The 22,692-nt window shown below is 38.1% G+C and overlaps 1 protein-coding gene and 1 long non-coding RNA gene across 2 annotated transcripts; both read left to right on the forward strand.

Moving 5' to 3' along the window:
• Nucleotides 1–8,496: 8,496 nt before the first annotated feature.
• LOC121413169 lies at nucleotides 8,497–13,192 on the forward strand. The gene is made up of 5 exons (XM_041605931.1): nucleotides 8,497–9,195; nucleotides 9,844–10,007; nucleotides 10,303–10,568; nucleotides 11,062–12,659; nucleotides 13,139–13,192. Exons 1-5 carry the CDS (start codon nucleotides 8,497–8,499, stop codon nucleotides 13,190–13,192), a joined length of 2,781 nt encoding a protein of 926 aa, XP_041461865.1.
• A 6,521-nt stretch (nucleotides 13,193–19,713) lies between these two features.
• LOC121412393 lies at nucleotides 19,714–22,289 on the forward strand. The gene is made up of 4 exons (XR_005969608.1): nucleotides 19,714–19,792; nucleotides 20,972–21,051; nucleotides 21,485–21,661; nucleotides 22,202–22,289. It is a non-coding gene; the product is annotated as an uncharacterized LOC121412393 (long non-coding RNA).
• Nucleotides 22,290–22,692: the final 403 nt, after the last annotated feature.

Raw genomic sequence — 22,692 nt, forward strand, 5'->3', positions numbered from 1 at the left:
GTAGTCAAGCTCCTACGACCATACCCATAGATTCTGTTGTGCATGTTATTTCCTCTGTCGTCTGCTCTAGACTCCCGTTGCTTCTGACCAGTAACTACGTCACATCAGTACAGCAACCACCATGGGTGTCGATCGGTATTCTTGGTTGGGGGGGGGGATGATTGACACAAATGTTCTTGTGGATTGGGATATTTTAACATTACCCCCTCTAAAATCACAAGTTAGGACATTTGGGAGTGGTTGATATGCATGGTGTTCTTGGAAATTCCTTCATTGTTGTAGTGTACTATACTTGTATAATTTTTTTTTTTAAAATTTAATTTGTGTTACAAGTAAGCCTATTCTAAACTCATACCGAGAAAAAAATGACAAAAATTGACTGGACTATGTACATAGTGATCTGTTTATTGAGCATGATGTATACACAGGGGCGTCGATTCATTTTTCAGACGGGGGGGGGGGGCAAATTATGAATCAACGTTCCAAAGGCGCTCGATCACAATATATATATATATATATATATATATAACTCATGAGAAAGAGACACATATCTCACCTTCACCAACAATGCGAGCGCGAAGCGCGAGCTAAATTTTTTTAGTATGTCGTGAAAACAGGAAAAATGTACCTGTTTAGGTGTAGTAACTCATGAGGAGGGTCGACATGTATCTCACAAGAGAGCGAGCTGAAATTTCTTTATATTCTGACCTGAAAGCTTGATATTCTAAGCATTTTTGGTACCACTGATTAAGATGGGTATCTAGAAGAACAATAGATGCGAGCGCCAGCTGAAAATTTTGATATTTTGATCTGGAAAAAGGGACACTTTCATGGAAGATATATTATTATATCCAACAAAAGATTATTGCAAAATCAAAGTTCTTTTGAGGTTTAGAATTGAAAACTGGACATTATATTCACCTATATAATCATGAAAAGTATGGGATTTGGTACATGATGCGCGCGAGCCGAAATTTTTATATTCCAGTCTGAAAAGCAGACATTTTGAGCACGATTTTAAATCAAAATCGAGTTGGTATCTCAATCTCGCTTGCTGATTTCAGTGTAGCATTACAATCTTATTTTATTCTTTAGTTGCACATGCGGAATTATTGGGGGGGGGGGGTAAAACGATATGTTTGCCCCCCCAATATTTTTATTGGTGGGGCGATCGCCCCCTGCCCCCACCCAGGATCGACGCCTCTGTGTATACAACTTCTCTCTTAAATCTAACCTGACTGGCAATATCTTTATTCTTCTTAATGCATGATGATAAAATGCAGATTCGGACCAATTAAGACTAGCACAAATTACAACCTGTGTGGCTTCTCGTGCGCCATCGGGCTTACCGTCATTCCTTTATTTATCTTGCCACCCTTTTACTCCCGTTTATTTTTCCACCCTTTTCAGTTAATGATTTATTTAAAATAATTTATTCACCACTGGTGGGATGGAACACCCTATCAACAAAAGTTGATTTTCGTTGGGGTCCTTTTATGTCATGTGTTAAAAATATCAGATACATAAACATTTAATTCTTTTTCATCTTGAACCTCCACCAATCTGTTTAATAGTCCTGAAAAAGAATGTTTTCATTTAATAGCAATATACACAAATTGCGAGGGAAACAAACTGATTGATGGCATACTATGATCATCATGATCAAACTTTCATTTTTTCATCATCATTATTATAATTTTTCTACCCTAAATTATTGGGGGGGGGGGATGATAATACAGGCCATCCCCCCCACTTGAAATATTGGGGGGGATATATCCCCCCCATCCCCCCCGTGATCGACACCCATGGCAACCACGTCTGCTCCGTACTGCAACCACGTCTGAATTCCGTACTGCAACCAGGTCTGTTCAGTACAGCAACCACGTCTCCACCGTACTGCAACCACGTCTGCATTCTGTACTGCAACCATGCACGTCTGATTTCGTACTGCAACCACGTCTGTTCAGTACCGCGACCACGTCTGTTCAGTACCCCGACCATGGGTGATAACGTACTGCAACAACGTCTGTTCAGTACCAGGACCACAGGAGTCCGTACTGCAACCACTGACATCTGTTCAGTACCGGAAACTACGTCTAGTTCCTCGACCATATATATGGGTCCTTCTGCAGTCAGGCTCTTACGACCATACCCATTGGCTCTGCCCTAGTTGTAATTTCCACCGTTGTCTGCTCCAACAATCTGTCTGCTATCCAATAAATAAAGTTGGTGGATGTGATCGGGTTGGTCTGAAGCGGATGGTTGCTGGTCTGAAGTGGACGGTCGGCGGTCCGGAGCAGACAACGGTGGAAACTACAAGTAGGGCAGAGCCAAGGGGTATGGTCGTGAGAGCCTGACTACAGAATGACTCATACATATGGTCGATGGACCAGACGTAGTTTCGTAGTTTCTGGTACTGAGCAAATGTCAGTGGTTGCAGTACGGACTCAGACGTGGTTGCAGTGCTGGACAGACGTTGCTGCAGTACGGTATCAGACGTGATCACGGTACTGAACAGACATGGTTGCAGTACGGACTCAGACGTGGTCGCGGTACTGAACAGACGTAGTTGCAGTAAGGAATCAGACGTGCATGGTTGCTGTATTGAACAGACCTGGTTGTAGTACGGAATCAGACGTGATGGATGCAGAACGGAATTCAAACGTGGTTGCTTTACGGAGCAGACGTGGTTGCTGTACTGAACAGACGTGGTAACTGGTCTGAAGCAGACAGACGGAAGTCTGGAGCAGACGACGGAGGAAATTACATGTACAGCAGAGTCCATGGGTATGGTCGTGGGAGCTTGACTACAGAGAAACCCATACCTATGGTCGAGAGATCTTAAACTACGGGAATCAGATGCATATGGTTCAGAGGGCTTAACTACACAAGCTAAATGCTTATGGTCGAATGAGCTGTTGGAGCTAACAACAAAGAGTGTAGCCGTCTGGAGGTTGCCTGTTGGTGGTACTGGCAGGATCGATACTTGTGCAAGTGTCGACAGCGGCAGTATATCTCTGCCAAACGAATCCACGACTAAAAGTTTGGAAATCGACCTGGCAAAGGCACCCGCCGGCGGCAGGCATCGTGGCAAGAGCGAGCTGCCGGCGGACAGTGCATTGATTTCTATCTGTTTTGTCATTATTAATAACTAATGCAAAATATCAGCATTCAACACAAAAGATAATATACAGTGCATACAAAAAAAAGTCCACTTTTCAAATGGCTGCCAAATAAAACATATATCATTTTGGTGGGAGAGACTTACATATTATGGAAGCAAATAAAGTCAGCTTTTAAATGATACCAAAAAGTTGGAAAACTTTTCCTGCTTGAGCGAGCACTGCCCACTAAAACAAAGGGTATGAAAATTAGGCTGGAATTAGCCTTCAAATTTCTTTCATTTTTTTTGTCTGGAACTTGCAAAGTTGAGGGTTTTGTGATGAATTAATGATCAATTGTGATCAGTTTGTTGTTTTAGAAAATTTCATGCGTTATTGAATTGAAATTTAATGCACGAGTGATCATGAATTGCCATTTTTAGTGCAGCATTTTGACTTTATCATGTGGATCTCAGCAATATGTTCATGAGAGTCAGGGAAATAAGGGTATGATAGGACCTAAATAGGTGAAGTACGTTGATGGAAAAAAGGTCAACAGAACACTTAGCAACCCCTCCCTCCATCTCTACCCCCCACTACTTCTCTCTTTCTGAGAGACTAAACTCGGCTAGGCTGGGCGGGAATTAGACTTGCAGTTTTTTGAGTGGTAAGTCATTTGGAACTTGCAGAGGTAATGGTGTTATGCTAACTTAATGAATGAGATAAGTTTTGGTTTCTTAGGCAAATTGAATTGAAAATTGAAATTTAATGCATGATTGAACAGGAATTGTGATTTTAGTGTCGCCTATTCATCATGTGGACCTGAGCAGTGTGTTTGTGAGAGTCAGAGTAATGTTACAAGCAAGAGGGCGAGATATGATAAGACTTGGTTAAAAAGGCATTCCTCTTCTTTTTGTGCTTTTACAAATAAAAAGTCATATGTATCCCCCGTCAACCTCCATTTCCCAGCCCCCCCCCCTCCCCCCCCCCCCCCCTCTCTGTCTCACTTCCTGGATTGTAGGCTATTCAAAACTTAACTGCCACTGAAGTGACCGGTGGCGAATAGTCATTTTTTTAATTGAATGATTACCAAGACATTGACTGATTCTGATGATTTATGAAAAAAAATATTGACACACTGAATGTTTGATTGATCACATTCCACATTGAAATAGTTGATTTATTGATAAATTATTGATCTATGATTGATAGGAAAAAGTTGATGCCCCAATTCAGATTTTCTCATTAAATCTACATTCCGCTCTGGAAATCAAGCGTACATGACAATAACAATCAGCCGGTCACTCAACATAAGGGGAGGGCGGGAGAGAGGGAAGGGGGCTAAATGTTCTGTTGACCCTCATTCCATCAACCTACTTCTCCCACTTAAGTCCTATCTCATCCCCTATTCTCCCGACTCCCATGAACACATTGCTGAGATCCACATGATTATGTTGAAATGGTGCGCAAAAAAGTGTAATTTGTGTTCACTCATGCATTAAAGTTCAATTTATAATAATTTATGAAATCTGCTTAAACAACCTAAACTGGTCACGGTTGATCATTAATTTATCACAATGCCCTTAACTTCGCAAGTTCTAAAGTATTTTCCTTTCAAAAACTGACAGAAATTGGAAGGCTAATTCCAGCCCAGATTAATTTTCATACCCTTTGTTTCAGTGGGCAGTACTCGCTCAAGCATGAATAGTTTTCCAGCTTTTTGATGTCATTTGAAAGGTGACCTTATTGTCTTCCATAATATGTAAGTCCTTCCCCGAAAGTGATATATTTTTTTATTTGGCAGCCATTTCAAAAGTGTATATTTTGGGGGGACGCACTGTATTAACGAGATCATTGCTATGCTTCACATGCTTCATGACAGTATTAAGTCTTAACCTGCTTAGAGAAAGGGAAAATACCTCGTGATGTATTCTCCGATATTGAGATAAAATGACACCAAAAAGCAATCTCCGTGGTTAGTCACACTAGTGATACCGACTACAATGCGCTCGCTTACATACCTTTTAAAAGAGGACAATATACTCGATCGGTCTTGCCTCGCCTTTGTTGGTGTGACTAGCGCGCGTGAATACATGTAATGAGCGTAGCGATAGAAGTGTATATTACATGTATGGGTTTGAGCCTAAAGGCGTTTTCTTCATATTAAAGCAACTTTTATGTTAATGAAACCTCTTGGAGGCATTGCTCTGCATGTCGCAAGCAGTTACATCCGGGCACATCTTTCTCCCAGCCCCCGGTCCAAATTGACCAATATCAAATGTGTATGCATGTAGGAATTTAAACGTTTTATAATTCATATAATTTAAGTAAAAAGGGTGTGACATACCGACTCTTTACCATCCAACTAGATTTTTTACCTACCTATGGATGCTTTTGAACGCAGTCTAAGACTCTATATTCAGTTCCAAATTCTGTCTCCTCTTTAGGTTGGCCGGATCATGTCCTGGTGGGTCAGCGTCAAACTTGTACTTCACAGGTTCACGTCTCCAATACTTATCCAGTCCATTCTCGAAGCAGTGGACACTGGGTGCATTTACTAATTCATTACTTAGGCTATTCCAAGGTTTCCTCATTCTTATGTAAAAAAAATTCTTGCGTTTCTCAGTTACTGACCTCAGAATGCACAATTTTATCATGACCCCTGGTAGGCCCCTGCACCTGGCCCAAATCTGGCACTACCCCTTGGTCATACCTGTGAAATAACGTGTATGTTTCGAATCATATCTCCTCGCGCATGGCGATATGCTAATGTAGGAAGTTTCAGTTGAATCAATCTTTGTTCATATAGAAGGTTCTTTACTTCAGGTACCAACTTAGGGGCCCTTCTTTGTACATTTTCTATTGAATATGTCTCTTTAAGTATGGACTCCATGCTGCATGAGCATACTCCAAATTAGGTCTAATCAATGCTTTGTATTGTAGTAAGAAGTTCTCCTTGTAAAGATAAACAAATGTTCTCCTAATACGATTCATTAGCCTACTGGCCTTATTTATCTTTGACTGAAAGTGCTGGTCAAAATTAAGCTTTGTGTCAAAAATCACTCCTAAATCTTTACTAGTTTCAACTTGTGATAGATTACGTGAGGCATTATCATGTGTCAGTGTATAGTCATTGAATTCATCATTCTTTTTACCTATTGTAATTAGTACACAACATTTTTCCGGGTGGAACTTTAATAGCCACTTGTCTGACCATGAAACAAGACGATCTAAGTCCGCTTGTAATAACTCAGCACCTCTGTCATTTTTACATGCTTGTATAACTTGGTGTCATCTGCAAATAAATGAACAGTACTTTATGAAATCTGATCTGGTAGATCATTATTGTATATTAAAAAAAGCAGGGGACCGAGGACACTCCCTTGCGGTATTCCGCTGGTTACATCAGCCCAGTTAGAGAACACACCATTCACACAAACATGGTGCTGACGACCAACAAGAAATGACCTGACCCACTCACATATGAGCTTAGATATGCCAAATCCCTCAATTTTAGCTAAAAGTCTGTGGTGTGGGACCTTATCAAATGCTTACATGAAATCTAGGTAGAATACATCAACTGCACCACCATCCCCCAACATATTCGTCCAATCATCTTACACATTGAGTAATTGCAACATTGTTGATCGTCCTGATACAAATCCAAACTGTTTTGAAGTGAGAAGGTTGTTGCTCCTCACATGCTCATATATTTCATCCCTCAGGATAGACTCCATGATTTTACATTCAATACATGTAAGACTTATTGGTCTGTAGTTTGAAGGGAGTTTACGATCACCCTTTTTTAAATATGACACTGACGTTGGCTTGATTACGCCTGATGCAAGTAAGTTTGAGTAAATAATACTCAAAGTTTTTGCAAAAACAGGTGCCAGTTCACGCAAGACACGGGGATGCAACTCATCTGGCCCTGGTGATTTTGATATATTCAAACTCTCTAATTTCTTTAATACACACTCTTCAGTAATAACAATTGTGTCTAGGATATTAACATCATGATGTTTAACAAATGGGAGAGGTCCATCAGGATCTTTAGTAAAGACACTAGAAAAATGTTTCAATAGTGCATTTGATTTCCTACATCTGATTCTGTCAATGTTTTACTAATTTCAGTTCCATCATGGTAGAGTGGTGGTATTCCACTCTTTACTTTTGTCTTGTATTTTGCATACTGCCAGAGTTTCTTAAGATTAGATTTGACTTATTTGGCAATGTTTGACTCATTTCGTTTTTGACAATGTCTTGTCGCTGTCTTCACTTTATTTCTGATTGTGTTATAAGTTTTCTTCTTTTCTACATTTTTGTCTCTAATATATCTTTCCCAGGCTCTGTGCTTTTTCTTTATCAATTTCAAGGTGCCATAATCAACTGGGAAGTCATTTCCTTTGCCCCATTCATGTTTACCACATGTTACTACAGAAGGAATAAATTCATCCTCAGCTTCATCAATTATAATACTCAAAACATGACACCACAGGGAAACTCCCCTTCCCTGCTCCCACCCCTTAGGGAGCGCGCTTCGCGCGCTCTGTAAGTATGTGGAACGCATCGCGTGCATTTACCGCCCCCTCCAAAATGAAATCCTTGCTACGCGGTTGCTCTCACTCTTACATTATCACAAGCGTTGGAAATATGCAGTGGCAAACTTGACCACTTGATGAAAATTGAATTCTAGTGTATGAACAATTTACGAACATTTTTAAACATTATTCTGAGCTTATATACATTGTAGCTCGCCCTAAATGTGCTTTCAATTTAATTTCATTTTATTCAGACACACAAGTTTGTTATATTATTTGTCATATGTTTATAACGTTGTGTGTTCCATGACCAATAGCTTTATGAAACGGCTTCATTTTCTTTTTATTCAAAATGGAATGAGAATTAACGATGAATAAAAACTCGAAAAAACAACTCAAGACATACATGTAGGCTCATATTTTGAACTCCAATTCAACTTATAATATGGTCTAAGTCTAGGGTACAGCTATGGAAAGCTATAAGCATCAAATATCCTTTTCTCATCATGCTTCACTTTGAGTTTACTGGGATCTATCCCATGTTTTAAGGGTAAAAGAAAACTATTTCATTTATCATTACCAGATGATTTTCAATGTTTTGAATGTCACAACGCAATGATATATTGATCATGTAGTTCTTTATTTCTGCGTTACATCTGGCTCCCAACAGTTGAACCCCTTAAGACTATTTAAAAAAAAAGTTCAGAATACCGGTCACTCTGTGTATATTTTAAAGATATTTTACTTTGCATTTTATGCCGATTCTTTTATTGCATCAATAATTCATGGTGTCCACTATTCATCAATGCTACGTTCTCTGTTTTTTTAATTCCACGTAGTCTCCTGATGTCACCATGCCTGTCTCTCTCAGTGTCTGGCGTGTCAGGATCGGTACCTTTCTGAGGAGGTGCCACCATGATTCGAAGAAAGAAGCTGATCAATCAAAAGAAAATGACAATGCCAATTGTCAGAATCTATCGAGCAACGGCTCTTTGATCGATGAAAAGAGCAAAGCTGTCAGAACATCCTGTCAACAACCTCCGTCTTCTGGTGATGTAGAACTGAAAACCACCAAAACTGAATCTCCAAGTATCAGCAGTATCAAGGTTGGTGATCCTGGTTGTGATACCGTCAATGGATCTCCATGTGACATCAGAAGCCCTGGTAATACCGCTCAACATGGATCGCTGATTGCTGATGACCGCATCCGTTGTTCGACAGGAAAGGAACCTGTCCCCGTCTATGATCCTTCTGACACCAAGGCTCCAGAGCATTGTGACCTTGACGAGTTGGACATGAGATATATAACCATTAATGGCGTATCTCCTATTGGCCTCTGCGCTTCAACTCAAATAAGTGAACCAAACCAACCGTATGGTCCATCGGAGTCATACTCACATGCACCTAGTTCTCAACATGACGGCAAACATGACGAGAAAGAGACATCAAATTCATTACCGTCGGGGATACATGGCCAATCTTCACCTATCTGTAGCATGCCTCGATCTGAACTGGATACATCAAGCAAAGCTGGGCACACATTGTGTATGAGGGTATGTCTGATATTCAAAAAGAAAACTGTCTCTCTCTAGAACCATCCTTTTCTCAGTAAGAATAAGTAGGAACTCACCGTTACGATAATAACAAGAAAAATGTACAGCATTTAAACGTTTGCTTCGCAAAAGCAATTTGTAGCCATTTTATCTTTACCTAACTTACACTCTAAAAAATGAAGTGCTAATTTAGCTCTTAAAGAGCGTGTATAGTGACTGCACTTCGGAGTGCTGACCCGTCCAGTTCAAATTTGAACTAGACAAATCAGCACTCCGAAGTGCAGTCACTATACACACTCTTTAAGAGCTAAATTAGCACTTCATTTTTTAGAGTGTACCTAGAAATTATCAATGTATAGCGTATAGGAGGATTCTGAGCACAATATTAAAGCATGTTGACATCTGGACACTGTATTGAATTTTCTGATAAAACTTACATTTAATGAGGCAGAGCAACTTTCCGAACAAAAATCAAACAAAGTTAATGTTGTCATGTTCATTGACATGTTAGGTATGTTAACACCGCTTGGAGCAAAATAAATCTGAAAAATATTAAAACTAAAACTATAAAACTATATTACAACTTGTGTAGTAATCCGTGCATTATTTGAAGGGTCTTTCTGTCACTTGTCCTTCTCTTCGCTTTAGGAGATCGCAGGGTTTCATGGAACACCAATCTCTACAGGCAGTAGATCACGTTCACCCAGCTGTGGAACAGATGAAACACAAAGGAATTTATTCTGTTCTGGTATGACCAACGTGCTCCTACTGAGGTCTGGTGATGTGGAGCAAAACCCTGGTCCAGACACCAAGTAAGAAAATTTAAAATGAATCGTTTTGAAATATTTTTATGACGGTTTCAATCTTAAAGAATATCGAAAAAGTCTAACCGTATATCGGTTTCTCCGGCAAGCATGGCTAGCTGTAGCATCTTTCCTTTCCCATTAGTTTTTCTCTGTGAACTGCCAAACTGTATTTCTTATGAAAAACTTTATGATTTTACGAAATCTGACAAACTTTCAACGTTACGGAAACAACTTGAAAATATGTTTCTGATCCTCTCTAAGCATCCACATATCATCTTTGGTATCTTTAATTATTATTTAGCCCGGGTAATCTAACTGAGTTTGAACTCCATCTCCTTGCTGACGGTATGGATCCATCAGACTTCAGGAAGGTTGGACTAGCTTTAGGATTCACTGAGGCTCAACTAAGTCGATTCAAGGAAGACAACATTGGAAACATAATGCAAGCTACCTATAAGATGCTTTGTGAATGGCTGAAGACAGTACTACAAGATGAAGCGAGGGAGATACTATCCAACAAATTAAAAGACATCAATCTCGTACAGCTCGCCGACAAATTACAGAAAGGTGATAACCACCACCTATACTACTCTTGTGCAGAGAAATGATCATAATGTTAATGAGATAAAAATTATAATAATAGTTTGAACAATGATGATTATGATTGTAAGGCTGATAACAATAAGAACGATAGGCTATTGTACAAACAATGAAAATAATATTACATAACATTGACATAATAATTGTTAGAGGTAATGATGATAATGATGGTACTGATAATCTTAGTAATAGGTTCGTTCACATCAAAAAATAGAAAAATACTAATCATTACAAGAGTCTGAAGTTGCTCTTCATTCTAGATCATAATGTGGCTCGGATATTTATTTAAAAAAACATTGCAAACGTACATAAGATATTTCCAAAGTATACTACAACAAGCAAAAGCGATATAAAATATCAAATTGACACAAAACATGTACTTCAAATCCATTGAGTGAAAGACATAAAGAAAGGAAATTCATTTATAGTTGAGATATTTTATTTTCTATTATCATCACAGGTCAGGTCGGAGATCACATACTATCACTGACAGAAGAGGAATTCGAACGGGTAATCAAAGAGGTCAAAGAATATTCTGCACTTCATCACTGTCAGATTCAAGCCGATCCACTGAACAACAGCCTTCTATTTCAATTAGACCGGATCTTCACCAACTTAACGTTGTTCGAAAAAGACAAAGGAACAACTCTAAAGGCACCAATACTCTACGCAGACCTGCTCAAGACTAAAGTCAACGGAGTCCTTCCTAAACGTTTGTTGGTTGAAGGTGAAGGTGGTGTGGGGAAGACAACTCTCTGTGCAAAGATCGTTTGGGACTGGATTCGTGGAACAGGTTACCAAGATTTCAAACTTGTACTTCTCATCCTCCTTCGTGAAGTAAAGGATAAGACCATTGGAGAGATCATAATGTCTTACCTCCCAGACGACATCAAGGTTACAGCCATGCAGCTAAACAAGTATGTATTTTCCCATCAGAAAGACGTCCTTCTAGTTCTGGACGGTTTTGACGAGTTAGCTGGCGATCTTGACAGCTGTTACCAAATCGCCCTTATCATCCTGAATCGGCTTTTCAAGTCAGGGAAAGTACTAATCACATCGAGACGATGGAGATCAGATGAGATACGGAAGATTACAGAGCTTAGAAAGCTTTATGCCTTCATTGCCGTGGAAGGTTTCTCTGATGAAAATCTTTCCTCCTACATCACCAAGTTCTTCCATCCAGACACAACTTCATCTGAAGATTTGAATCGATTCATATCGAACAACGATGTGATCAGAGAGAACATGGCCCCCTTCCCAATATACACAGCAATGCTGTGTATTATGTGGAAAGACTTTGACGGCGAACGCCGTAAGGCAATGTCCAAACTGCAAACTTTCTCTCAGCTGATCGATGAGATGGTCCAATTTTTGGTTTATCATCATCTTTCCAAGCACGGTACGTCTGCAGGTGATATCGGCAGAGAACTGGATACGAAACGTAAGGGGATTGTATGCCATCTTTGTGATATAGGTTGTCTTGCCTTGCGGGGACTCCATGAGAGGAGACTGGTGTTCACTGAACAGGAGTTCCAGCGCTGGCCGGGAACTATGGAAACAGGTTGCAAAGTCGGAGTGCTCACTAAGCAAACCCAAACCCCTTCGATGAAAGAGAGACACCGTTCTCATTATGCAGTCACATATGTGCAGTTCCCTCATAAGCTCTTTCAGGAGTATCTATCAGGGAAGTATCTAGCATCACTCCACAATTCAGACATGAGCGAATACGACAAATTAATGAAGGATATCATCGGAAAAGCAAGAGAATTCCGAGAGCTTCTGTACTTTACCTCAGCCCAGCAGAAGGAGGTCGGATTGGATATCGTGTCTCAGCTCATAGCATCCAGAGATAGTTACATGTCAACATGGCAAATGGGATATCGGGGTAACGATGATGACTTCATTGTTGATGTAGCATATGAGAGTCAAGACCAAACAGTGGCGAAAGCTGTGGCAGATCATCTATCGACTTCATCCAGCAAGGCATTTAAGATCGGGAAGTTGATGCAGGCGCACACTGTATCAGGACATATCTTTATCATGAATCATCGTGTAGTGGTAAGCGACTTTCGAAATGCTAATTATACAGACATTTACCATGCATATCAAATCTATCATATTCACAATGTATGTAACAAATTATTAATAAAATAAATGTTTTAGGGAGTGTCAAAAAAAATTGATTACTTTTACTTACTATTCTTTTTTCCACCGCGAATGCGAGAATATTCGGAATGGATTCGGGAACATTCCCGGTGGAATTCGGCTCATTGTGAAATGTTGTTCAAAACCACCCGACTACCCTCCAAAATACTCCCGAACGGGGCTACAACAAACTCCATTCGGTTCACATACTGGATGTAATCGGATGACATTTGGGTGGATTAGGGGAGGCATTAGGAGTATTCTAGCCAAGTTCATTATTCGTATCATTTCGGGAGTAAGGGTCCGAGCTCCGCGCATTTGGCCATCACCTTTGGGTCGTCATTCTGCTGTAATTGGAACAATCAAGCTACATTCGGCTATTACCTTGCCAGATTCTTGCCACTATTCGGGTGGCATTCGGATTTATTCGATATGGACAAATTTGATTCCGGTCGATTCTTTGGGATTCTGCGCTGAATCAGGACATGTTCGGGACTCATTCGTCTCCATTCGGGGAGCTCAACTACCCCCCCCCCCTAATCAGAGACAAATAGATTCCGACTCCACCGGGGGCCCGTTTCTCAACACATGGACAAGTTAGTCATATCTTTATCCACCAACCACGGAGTTAGTTCCAATCTTACTAAACCTGTTTCTCGAAAGGCTTCCTAACTAAAATACCTTGATATCGATACTATCGGTAAAAAGAGCAGACGAGACGTAGCCTTAGTCACAAAATATCATAATTAACAAAATAAAAAATTATGACAAAATTGCAAATATTGTGATAAATTGGGAAATAAATCTTTTCAAAATATTAGCACACGTGAATTATGCATCATACATACTTAGACCATGAAGACTGGAGCATTCAATTGCAGAGAAAATTAAATTATGAATAATTCATTTCATGACTAAAAAATCACTTGTGGACGTTGAGATGGGTACCCCCGGGATATCCAATTCTAATAGTTTACGAAAGTAAACCATAATGGTTTTCTTTGTAAAATGATTATAATTATACGGTCTTTCATGATTCTAAACGTCATCAAAATATAGTTTAACGAAATATTTTTAATTATTGATACCGAAAAATACGATTTTTGACAAATTATATGCATAAATTAGAGATAGAATTTATCCAACTGTTAATAGGGGTCTGAAAACAACAAATACGAGTTAAGTTATGGATGGCCTGACGTGGTAGAACCTTTCTCGATTAAATCATTTTACTATTTCAAAATGAATGGTTTTGTGGCGTTTAACAACAGTTTTTATAGTTTATTTGTATTACAATTATCATTGAATGCATTATCCCATTTATTTTGTGATGTCATTTCAACCTCTATGATTGATTACGTAAGATTATAATTTTAAAATTTCTAAGCACTTTTGCATGTCATAGTCTACCCACGTGATGCCACTACGTCATTAAGAAAGAAGTTAGGACAGGTTCGGAGGTGTCATAAATATTTAGTGAGGTTGTTGTACCCGATCTTGGTAAAGAGGGCTTCGTGAAACGGTTAGCGGACAAGTAGCTCACTATCTCCGATTTAGTCAAGAAGTTAGACTTATGACGGTGTTGAGAAACGGGCCCGGAACCATCAAAATTAGGCCGGATTCGGCTGGAATCGGTCCGAATTTACTCGGGAAAATTCGGTTTTGCTGTAGCCCTGGCTTTAGAGAGAGAAGTTGCAATTTGTCAGAAAAATATGACAAACTGTGAACCCTTTCACGGTTCGGGTAAAACTGGTCACGAGACTTACACTTAGGGAGAAAATGTGAAAACCAATTTCAAACTATTTGTTACTACGTTACCATGTTGACACCTAGTATTGCAGAAATAGCTCTTATTAGTCCTTTCATTATGACTGTGATCCGGCTGTGATCATTACGACTTTTAATCCATTTTCACTAAAGCAATGTCCTTGTTAACATTGAACCTTACATGAATAGTGACTTAGAGTCTTTTGAATGAGCGACATTATGAGTAAATCATTACTAGACTGAGAACTTACGCATGGTCTGAAATAAAACACACCATCCCGTCTAGACAAAGAGTTATGGACGCTCATTTGAATCAAATAGATGTTACAAAGGGCCCCTTCACACGTGAATCTTGAATCATCATTGTAATGATGATTCCTATTGTAATCGTGACTGCGATTAGCATTCATGATTCTCATCATGTTCTAGTTTGGTTTCACACGTGCTACATATTCGTCATGTTTAGCGCTCCCCCCCCCCCCCTCCAAAAAAAATGTCCCTCTTATATGCAGCTTTATTACTTCCAAAAATAAAGAAAAAATAATTTTCAATGAAATGTATGGATATAGGAAGCTCATCTAATGTTCTAACTTCTATAAAATTTCATTGGTCTCGCTTCAGTGGTTTCGAATACACAGTCTATGTAACAGTCGTGCTCTCCAGCCCATTCCAAGTTTGCATGCATGCAGCACTACTGTGTGTTGTGCACTTTCTAGCATATCAACCCCCTTTGACCATTCTGACCAAGGAATTCCCTGATCTGACCAGAGAAATATCCATGATCTAAACAGGCTCATCAAATCATAACCTTGCGCATGTTCAGAAGAGCAAAACCAATGTTTGACAGCTCATTTTATGTTTGAAAACGGGAGATGCACAACGATTAAGACAACAGGTCATGTCTGTTTCATGGCTAATTCATGTCTAATACTGCATTTTGTCTTATTTCTTTTTTTTGTTATTACGCTACTTTGGTCAAGTTATTTCAATGTAAAAGAAAAAAAAATTCTCTTCTAAAGTTCCTTTTTCGCAAAGGGTGATTAATTTGTGGATTCCCCTTTATTTTTCAGCTTATTTTACTCATCGATCATTTACTTTTCTTTCAAGTTGGTGCACTGATTCCCCTTATCAAAAAAACATATTTTATCATGTTTCTAGTCCTTTTGAACATGCCCAAGTTTATAGTTTGATGAGCCTGGGTAGGGGAATATCCCTGCTCAGATCCAGGATGTAAAAATATGGGTTTACAATGCATAGACAATGCAGAAACGCATCAATGCTGCAAACTTGGAATGGGCAAAAACGCAACTCTGTTACGTAACAGAGTGTATATTCAAAATCACTGAAGCGCGACCAATGAAATTTTCATATTAGTTAGATCGTGAAATGGGCTTTCTACTCATGAACATTTATTTGAGATTGCTACCACATTTTAGAAGGAATTCAGTCCTTTGTCAGAGGGACATTTTTGGGGGACACGCTGTATAGACTTACTTTGTGTGACAAGCAAGTATTGTAGAGTAGCTACTTATTCCAGGATAGGCCCCATAGAAACTTGACCAAACCTTGTTTTTTATATATACAATATTTTTTGATGGTTTCTTGTCAATTCGAGGGTGCTGATTACGAATCTGGATAATGCAAATCGGCAAAATCCTATATGGCCGCCAAAATATGCAAATTACCCATGAAAATCTTAAAATTGTCCGCACATTGGCTATGAAATGCATGAAATCGTGTGGCAGGAGTGAAATACTCTCTGAAAAATATTTTTGACAAAATATTTATTTTCCTGATATTCAAAATGGCCGCCATAGGCGATTGTATACTCTATTTTTTACAATATGAAAAGAAAAACTAATTTTCACAAAAATGAGCACTAAACTGCAAAAACATCGCGATGTATGAACGAAGTAATATATGCAAATCTCATTTATTATGTCATTAAATGGGAACATTACTGTATTTTGATATCTAAAATAGCCCACTGGCCCAAAAAGTATTATGTACAATGGCAATAGCCGGGGCCGATAATGACAAGAGTGAGCACTAAAATGCATATTATTAAGATAAACGAGTGGAATACTGAACATAATTTTTAATATGCCTTTTATGTGATAAATGCTGCATTCTAAATTTAAAATGGCCGCCATATGCCCTATATATATATATATATATATATATATATATATATATCAATGCGAATGGAGAAACTAATTTTCATCCGAGTAAGAAACATACAAGGCAAACGCCAAGCGTTGTCTCGCCTGCATATTGCAGTTATGAAGAGACTGCATGTCAAAACTATGCTATAACTTCTGAGGCTGTCAGCAGTTTAGGGGGTGAATTGTGGTTCTGACAGTTTACATATGCATTAATGGTATAGGCCTACTTTATCCCTAGAAAATCAGATAACACTAAGAATGCTGTTAATACTATGAAGCTATAATTATTTCCATGCAAGTAGTGAAAAAGAATGTAATTAATAATAATGTGAGTAAAATTGTAAAATTAAATTAATTATTAAGGTGTTATGGCAAACTTATTGTTTGAAAAAATGGAGGAAAGGTTGTGCATGAAAGATAAATATAAAAACTTATTGTGTGTGATTTTTAGCCATCTTGCCTTCACTTTAGCAGTAGGGTTTTCTAAATTGATCTGTGTGCATATGATAAGTAAATGATGCAAGAGTGAAGTACTACAAGATAAAATAAGTAATAGGGTATAATTAGGAAGTTTGAAAGAGTCAGTTTTTTATAAGCACATTTTGATTAAAGGCTATGATAGATGTGAGAGCAAAATGTCCTGCACCTTCAAGAGATGGACCTCTGTTACGAGTATGACAATCCTACCTCGAAGATATAAAAAGTTATTATGTGTACAACACAGCACAGTGCCAGTCATGGAAAGTTAATTGACCTTTGACCCTAATCAAATTCAACTCACATTCGAACTTGACCTGCACCTTCAAAAGATGAACCTCTTGTATGAATTTGGCAAACCTACCTCGAAGATATAGAAAGTTATTGTGTGTACAGCACATCACAGTGCCAGTCATGGAAATTTCATTGACCTTTGACCTTATTCAAATTCTGCTCACATTTGAACTTGACCTGCACCTTCAAGAGATGGACCTCTGTTATGAATTTGGCGATCTCACTGCGAAGCTATAGAAAGTTATTGTGTGTACAACACTGACAATGCCAGTCATGGAAAGTTCATTGACCTTAATCAAATTCAACTCACATTTGAACTTGACCTGTACCTTCAAAATATGGACCTCTTATATAAATTTGGCAATCCTACCTTGAAGATATAGAAGTTATTTTGTGTACAGCACAGCACAGTGCCAGTCATGGAAAGTTCATTGACTTTTGATCTTTTACCATATTCAAATTCGGCTCACATTTGAACTTGACCTGCACCTTCAAGAGATGGACCTCTGTAATAAATTTGGCGATCTCACTGCGAAGCTATAGAAAGTTATTGTGTGTACAACACTGCACAATGCCAATCCTGGAAAGCTCATTGACCTTTGACCTTAATCAAATTCAACTCACATTCGAACTTGACCTGTACCTTCAAAAGATGGACCTCTTGTATGAATTTGGCAATCCTACCTCGAAGATATAGAAAGTGATTTTGTGTACAGCACAGCACAGTGCCAATCATGGAAAGTTCATTGACCTTTGACCTTTTACTATATTCAAATTCGGCTCAAATTTGAACTTTACCTGCACCTTCAAGAGATGGACCTCTGTTATGAATTTGGCGATCTCACTTCGATATAGAAAGTTATGTGTACAACATAGCACAGTGCCAGTCATGGAAAGTTCATTGACCTTTGACCTTTTTCAAATTCGACTCATATTCGAACTTGACATGTTCCTTCAGGAGATGGACCTCTGTTAAGAATTTGGTGATCCCACCTCGAAGATATAGAAAGTTATTATGTGTACAACATAGCACAGTGTCAGTCATGGAAAGTTCATTGACCTTTGACCTTATTCAAATTCGACTCATATTCGAACTTGACCTGTGCCTTCAGGAGAAGGACCTCTGGTATGAATTTGGTGGTCCTACCTCGAAGCTATAGAAAGTTATTGGGTGTACAACACAATTGTTGACGACGACGACGCCAACGTCGCCGGAAATAGTGATACCTATGTCTCGCTCCGCTATGCAGGCGAGACAAAAATGCATGTAATTTTGATCTACGCGTAAATAATTGTCTGACAACATGTTTTATAGGAGGACATATCATTTCTTTTGTCATGCATGAGATAAATGCTGTATTATGAAATTCAAAATGGCCCCTATAGGCCCTAACAGTATATTATCTACAATGTGAATGGGGACATATAATTTTGTAAGAATTTGGATTTGCTTGACTATGACATCCGTATAATCCTGTTGTATGAGTAAAATGTTATTTAAAACATATTTTTAAAAGTAAATTATAACATTTCTTTTGAAATATAGATGATAAATACTGTATTTTGACATTCAAAATAACCTCTACAAGCCATCACTAATTATGTAACATGCGAATAGGGGAAATGATTTTCGCAAGAGTGAGTACGAGAAAAAAATATTGTCTTAAACATGATTTCTAACTAAATACATCACATATTGGTCGTGGAGGCAATAAATGCTGTACTGTGAAATCAAAAATGGCTGCCATAGGTCCGAAAATTATGTGTACATTGTAACATGGGACATATGATTTTAACAGAATTTGGATTTGCTTTACTCTATTGCATATAATTGTGAATTGTGATGTAAGGGTGAAATATTGTCTAAGACCATGGTTTCTAACGAGATATGTCATGATGTTGTGTAATTAAGATGATAAATGCTGCATTTTTTAATCGAAAATGGCCACCATAGGCCCTTATCGTATTATATACAATTTGAGTGGAGACATAGGCCCGAATTCACAAAGGTGGTTTCTGCAGAAACCATGGTTTTAACCGTGGGTTTTGCTGATTTTGCGATTCACAAAGGTGGTTTCAAATGAAACCATGGTTTCAACCGTGGGTTTTCGGCATGATTTTGAGTCAACTGTTTTAGGTGGTTTCAAACCGTGGGTTTTAGGAAAACCATGGTTTTTAGGCAGATTGACCAATCACAGAACAGTATTTCGGTACATTGCTGAGACTGAGCTGAGATAGAGCTAGCTCAGCAAGTGCATCCGGCAGACGACGATAAATAGCTTTGCCCGAAATGAAGAGGAGCAAAGCGTTTAATATCGGTATTTGCCGAGCCGTGAGAACATCGTAAGTAATTTACCATTTTATAGCGACGATGAATGTTTTTTCTACGTCTGCATGTATTTGTTTGTGAAGAAATATTATAATTAATGCTGTAAATGCATGCAGAGTTAAGAGCGGAACGGTGGACTTGGGATGGGAAAAGCATTATCGCACGCAAGTTATTTTTTAGTCCCACGCGTGTAGTTTTGTGTCCTGTCAAAAGATAACGAAGAGCTGTCCCACCGGCACCGACTCGCTCAGGAGAAGGCATTATGATATCTTGCTGCATAGCGATAAAATGACAAAGCCGCCCAAGTAGTCAGACTTTCAACCACAATTGTGCAAAATTAAAAAAAAATATTCTTAATTTTTACCTTAGCTTAGCTTGATATTAATTTTTAGTATCTAGGCTAGTCTGATTAAAGTAACTGCATGCACAAAATTGCAGACATGTTTGTAACTAAACAGCATAAAAAATATTGGGTCAATTTTTAGTGAATGGGAAAACACTTCCTAACTGTGTCTACCTTAGATCCTGTCACCAAGTAGTCTAGTGATCACAAAAAATATTTTTCGAAATTCACATATTCAGATCCAACTTGAGAGATGTAGAAGATCTAGCCTCGCGCCCCTCTGCTCGAGGACTCTAAATCTGATATTTTTTATAATTTTTTTTCATCATGAAGCCGTAGCCCAAGTTAGACACGCTAGTCTAGGCCCTGGCCTTGGGTAGGCCCTACATGTAGGCCAGGGCTGTGTCAAAGTTGGTAAACAATGTTAATGATGGAATCCCCTTCAATATCCACATCACTGCCAATTTGTTAAATACACTGAATTTAATTTTTATACCTTTTTTACACCTTATATAATAAAAGGAATAGATATTCTATAGGGCCTAAATAATCAGATTGATCTGGTGGCCATTGCAAAATCTTCCCATCCCTTGCTGCGCACTGCGTAATACAATAGGCTTGACTGGCTTTGTTTACATGATGTAGCTACAATACGATGAGCTACATTATGAAGCACCGTAGAACAATTAATTGAATGGATTATTTTAACAAATCACCCCAAATGATAATAAGAATTTACATTTTGGTTAGAAATCTGGCAGGTTTGAAGAGATGTTGAATTATGTTTCATGTCCATTAGATTTAAAAGTAATTTAATGTAGATCTACCTGTACTTTGTTTATTTCCGCAGTAAATTTTTGAATGGATGAAAACATCTTACAACATGCACAGGCTGTCCTGAGAGACTATTAAATGAGGATTGTTAGAGAGGTATGTTCATTTTATTTTTTGTTTCTATGTGGACTATTGTCTATTTTCTAAATTTTCTCTTTGTCACCGTCTAAAAAATTTTTATCTTAAAATTTGTTGTCATAATAAAGAACCACTTATTTTGATCAATTTCAATCTTGGTTGATGTACACATCTGACAGTGACTGAATTGATCTAAATTCCGTGTCACATGGTCATAGAGTATAATACCTAAATGTCAAATATGTGTAGATCCAGTTGATCAATTTAAATTTAACTTTATGAGAATGGCGATCTGATTAGGTTGTGGGCAAAAAAAGTCAACTGACCAAATATGCAGATTTAAAAGGTAGGCCTATTAATTTCAACAGTACACAGTAAAGGTAGTTAAGAATACATAGTTTTTTTTTCAATGTTTAAATATTTTCTTTTGCTTCTCACTCTAATTCAATAGGAATATGCCAACAAGAACTGCAATTAGGAGTCGTTGACAGGAGGAAACTTCTTAAAAGAGACCACACACTACCTCATCAACATGCTTGAAGATGATCTGAGCCTGAAGAGGGACAAAGGGCCTCGTGATAGACTACCTTTCTCTCTGCAAGTATTGACAATTCTGCTTTTGTATGCTGTAAGTATTTTTTTAATAAGAAAGTTATATGACAATAACATCTCAAGACAAGCCTAGTGTATGCAAATATTAGTGATATTCTTGTAAGAAGGAAGACTCAATGTAAAAAGTGATAATAAATATTGGCAACTGCCTGTTTTTAATTTACAATGAACTGAGCATATGATAATATAATCAGAAATGTAAATTAGAACTATATGTTTTGTCATCCATTGTGGACAGATTCTTCCAAATCCCTAATTAACATTAAAGAAAAAGAAAGGTTGCATCATTATCTTGGTTATTTTAAAAAAGTATTGCATCAGCTATGCTCAATGTATGTTTGTCACACAAATGTGTATGGTATATGGATAGGTTTAGCCTTTAGACCAGTAAAGTAATTTTTAAAGGATTCCATATGAGAACCAGTCTTTTATTTCAAATCTTACAATGTAAAGACAATAGAATAGTTACATTTTGTTTTCTCTTTGTCATCTTAAAAAAAGAAAAATAAAAACACAGAGTAAGATGCAACTTCTGGCAATATATCTTCATTTACAGGATAATTTCAGGGAATACATGGTGATGAGGCATCAGTGTTGCAATTATCTGTGAGTGATCAAAGATGTTTCACAAGCCATAGCAAGAAGAAAGAGGTTTTGTGAGAACTTCAACAACAAGAGATGAGATTGAGGCTACCCAACAACTGTATGAGTGATTGATGGGACCCATGTCTATACAAGAATTCCTGGAGGGAAACAAGCCTTGTACTTTCCTGAAGGGCAAGTCCACCCCAACAAAAAGTTTCTTTGATATAATAGAGAAAAGTCCAATGAGCATAACACTGAAAATTTCATCAAAATTTGATGTAAAATGAGAAAGTTTTGACATTTTGAAGTTTCGCTTATTTTCACAAAACAGATATATGCACATCCGGGTCAGTATGCAAATGAGTGACAAAGTGACGTTCTCCACTCAGTGTTTTCTTTTTGTAATATACTAGTATCATGCATCCCCCCCCCTCATAATGTGTATAAAGTACAAGTGTAGTA

The sequence above is a fragment of the Lytechinus variegatus genome, chromosome 4, assembly GCF_018143015.1.
Source record: "Lytechinus variegatus isolate NC3 chromosome 4, Lvar_3.0, whole genome shotgun sequence".
NCBI classification, from domain to species: domain Eukaryota; kingdom Metazoa; phylum Echinodermata; class Echinoidea; order Temnopleuroida; family Toxopneustidae; genus Lytechinus; species Lytechinus variegatus.